The 3,787-nt window shown below is 59.8% G+C and overlaps 1 protein-coding gene across 1 annotated transcript; it reads left to right on the top strand.

The window, feature by feature from the left end:
* Positions 1-922: 922 nt before the first annotated feature.
* Positions 923-2,403, top strand: LOC104463479 (mucin-2-like). Its single transcript, XM_010075837.1, has 3 exons — positions 923-1,207; positions 1,263-1,823; positions 1,984-2,403. The coding sequence occupies exons 1-3, from the start codon at positions 923-925 to the stop codon at positions 2,401-2,403; spliced, it is 1,266 nt and encodes a 421-aa protein (XP_010074139.1).
* The last annotated feature ends 1,384 nt before the right edge of the window (positions 2,404-3,787 follow it).

The raw sequence follows: 3,787 nt of genomic DNA, 5'->3' as shown, positions 1-3,787 counted from the left end.
GCCGCCAAAGCAACCGCCCTCACGCCATCCGCCGCCATGCCAACCGTCGCCGTGACAACGGTCCCCACGCAAACCTTCACCGAAACAATGGTTACCACGCCAACTGTCGCCAAGACAACCATCCCCACGCCAACCATCACCGAGACAACCATCCCCAAGCCAAGCTTCACCGAGACAACCATCCCCACGCCAACCGTCGCTGAGACAACCATCCCCACGCCAAACACCACCGAAATAACGGTCCCCACGCCAACCATCGCTGAGACTACCGTCGCCAAGACAACCACCTCCACGCCAACAGTCGCGGACACAACCTACCCCAAGACAACCATGCTTTTTTTTTGTGCCACCCGTCTCTGAGACACCTGCCCAAAGACAACCATCAACAAGATAACTGCCCCCACGCCACCTGTTGCTGAAACAACCATCCCCCACACCAAATGTTCACCAGGCCAACCGTCCCCATGCCATCAGTCGCTGAGACAACCACCCCGAAGCCATCCGTGCCCACGCCAACTGTTACTGAAACAACCATCCCCACACCAACCGCTGCCTACACATCTGCATTCACGCCAACCGGGACCGTGACAACAACCCCCATGCCAACCATCCCCGATGCAAACATCCCCAGGCTAACTGCTCCCAACAAAAATCATCCCCGAGACAACCCTCCCCAAAACAACCAACCCAACGCCAACGGCCCCCACGCCAACCGTCGCCGAAACAATGGTCGCCACACCAACCGTTACCACGCCAACCGTCGCCGAGACAACGGTCGCCATGTAAACCCTTGCCATGCCAACTGTCACCGAGACAACCGTCCCCATGCCAACCGTCGCCAACACAATTCGCCAACAGAACGGTCGCCGAGACAACCATCCCCACGCCAACCGTAGCTGAGACAACCATCCCCAAACCAACCATGCCCATGCCAACTGTCACTGAGACAACCATCGCAAAGACAACCATCAGCAAGATAACCATCCGCACACCCACGAACACCGTGACAACCACCCCCACACCAACCGTCGCTGTGTCAACAGTCCCCACGCCAACCATTGCTGAGACACCCATCCTGGAAACACCCGTCCCCGCTGCAACCATCCCGCAGACACCCATCGCTGAAACAACGGTCCCCATGCCATCAGTCCACACGCCAACCGCCGCCAAGATAACGGTCACCACGCCAACCATCTCCGAGACAACGGTCCCCACGCCAACCATCCCCCAGGCCAACCTTCCCCACGCCACCTGTCGCCGAGACAACGGTCCCCACACCAACCGCCGCCAAGAAAACGGTCCCTACGCCAACGGTTGCCACGCCAACCGTCGCCGAGACAACGGTCCCCATGCCAACCGTCACCAAGACAACGGTCCCCACACCAACCTTCACCGAGACAACCGTCGCCGAGACAACGGTCCAGACCCCATTCATCCCTGAAACAACCGTCTCCAAACCAACCTTCGCCAACACAACCATCGCCGAGACAACCATCCCCATGCCTACCATCGCCGAGACACCCATCACAGAGACATCCATCCTGGAAACACCCGTCCCCGATAAAGCCATCCCGGAGCCACACAACGCTGAAACAATGGTCCCCACGCCATCCGTCCACACGCCAACTGGACCCGAGACAACCCTCCTGACTCCAACCACCCCCACGCCAACCGCCGCTGTGTCAACCGTCCCCACACCAACCGTCGCCGCGACACCCATTCTGGAAACACCCGTCCTTGCTGCAACCATCCCGCAGACACCCATCACTGAAACAACGGTCCCCACGCCATCCGTCCACATGCCAACCGCCGCCAAGACAACGGTCCCCATGCCAACCATCCCCCACGCCAACCCTCCCCACGCCACCTGTCGCCGAGACAACGGTCCCCACACCAACCGCCGCCAAGAAAACGGTCCCTACGCCAACGGTTGCCACGCCAACCGTCGCCGAGACAACGGTCCCCACACCAACCTTCACCGAGACAACCGTCGCCGAGACAACGGTCCAGACCCCATTCGTCCCTGAGACAACCGTCTCCAAACCAACCATCGCCAACACAACCATCACCAAGACAACCATCCCGACTCCAACCACCCCCATGCCAACCGGCGCCAAGACAACGGTCCCCACGCCAACCCTTCCCACACCAACCGCCGCCACGCCAACCTTCGACAACACAACCATCCCCACGCCAACTATCACCGAGACAACCATCCCGCCAACCGTCACTGAAAAAACCATCACCAAGACAACCATCGCCATGCCAACCGTCACTGTGACAACCGTCAACTACACGCCAACTATAACCACGCAAACAGTCGCTGAGACAACCGTCCCCACGCCAACTGTCACTGAGACAACCATTGTTAAGACAACGATCCCCACGCCCACCATTGCCTAGACATCTACATCCACGCCAACCGTAGCCGTTACAAGTGCCCCTATGCCAACCGTCCCCAGGCCAAATGTCTCCACAACAACAATCCCAATGGTCCCCACGCCAACCAATGCCGAGAAAACGGTCCCCACGCCAACCAACCGTCGCCACGCCAACGGTCCCCAGGCCAACCATCACCACGCGAACCGTCGCCAAGACAATGGTCACCACTCCAGCCGTCGCCGAGACAACCGTCTCTGAGACAGCCATTCTCTTGTCGCTAAGACAACCGTCCCTAAGCCGAACATGGCCACGCCAACCGCCGCTGTGACAACCGTCACAAAGAAAACCATCACCAAGATAACCATCACCATGCCAACCGTCACTGTGACAACCGTCCCGACGCCAACTCTCCTCATGACAACTGTCCCCACACCAACCGTCACCGAGACACCGGTCACAGACACACGCATCGCTGAAACAACGGTCCCCACACCATCCGTCCACACGCCAACCGTCCCCACGCCAAACTTCGCCGAAACAATGGTCCCCGCCCCAACCGTCGCCGAGACAACGGTCCTCACGCCAACCGCCGCCACGCCAACCGTCGCCGAGACAACGGCCCCATGCAAACCTTCACCGAAACAACGGTTCCCACGCCAACTGTCACCGAGACAACCATCCCCACACCAACCGTCGCCAAGACAACGATCCCCACGACAAACGTCACCGAAACAACCGTCCCCACGCCATCCAGACAACAGACAACCGTCCCCATGACAACCATGCCCCCGCCAACTGTCACTGAGACAAGCGTCAAAAGACAACCATCAACAAGTTAACTGTCCCCACGCCAGCTGTCACCGTCCCAACTGTCCCCACGCCAATCATCGCCATGACAACCGTCCCCACACCAACCGTCGCAATGACAACCGCCCCCACGCCAACCACCACCGAGACACCCATTACCGGAACAATGGTCCCCACACCAACCGGACCCGAGACAACCCTCCCCACTCCAACCACCCCCACACCAACCATCGCCATGCCAACCGTCACCGAGACAACGGTCCCCACGCCAACCCTCCCCGAGACACCAGTCACAGAGACACCCATCGCTGAAACAATGGTCTCAACGCCATCGGTCCACACGCCAAACGGACGCGAGACAACCCTCCCCACGCCAATCACCCCCATGCCAACCATCGCCGAGACAATGGTCCCCACGCCAACCGTCGCCAAGACAACGGTTCCCAAGCCAACCGTCGCCACGCCAACCATCGCCAAGACAACAGTCCCAACGCCAACCGTCCCCACGCCAACTGTCGCTGAAACAACCATCCCCCAGGCCAACGGTCACCCAGGCCAACGATCCTCACGCCAACTGTCGCGGAGACAATAGTCCTCA

Source organism: Pterocles gutturalis, unplaced genomic scaffold (assembly GCF_000699245.1).
Source record: "Pterocles gutturalis isolate BGI_N339 unplaced genomic scaffold, ASM69924v1 scaffold1073, whole genome shotgun sequence".
In the NCBI taxonomy this organism is placed as follows: domain Eukaryota; kingdom Metazoa; phylum Chordata; class Aves; order Pterocliformes; family Pteroclidae; genus Pterocles; species Pterocles gutturalis.
This window is presented reverse-complemented; position numbering and strand designations above follow the sequence as displayed.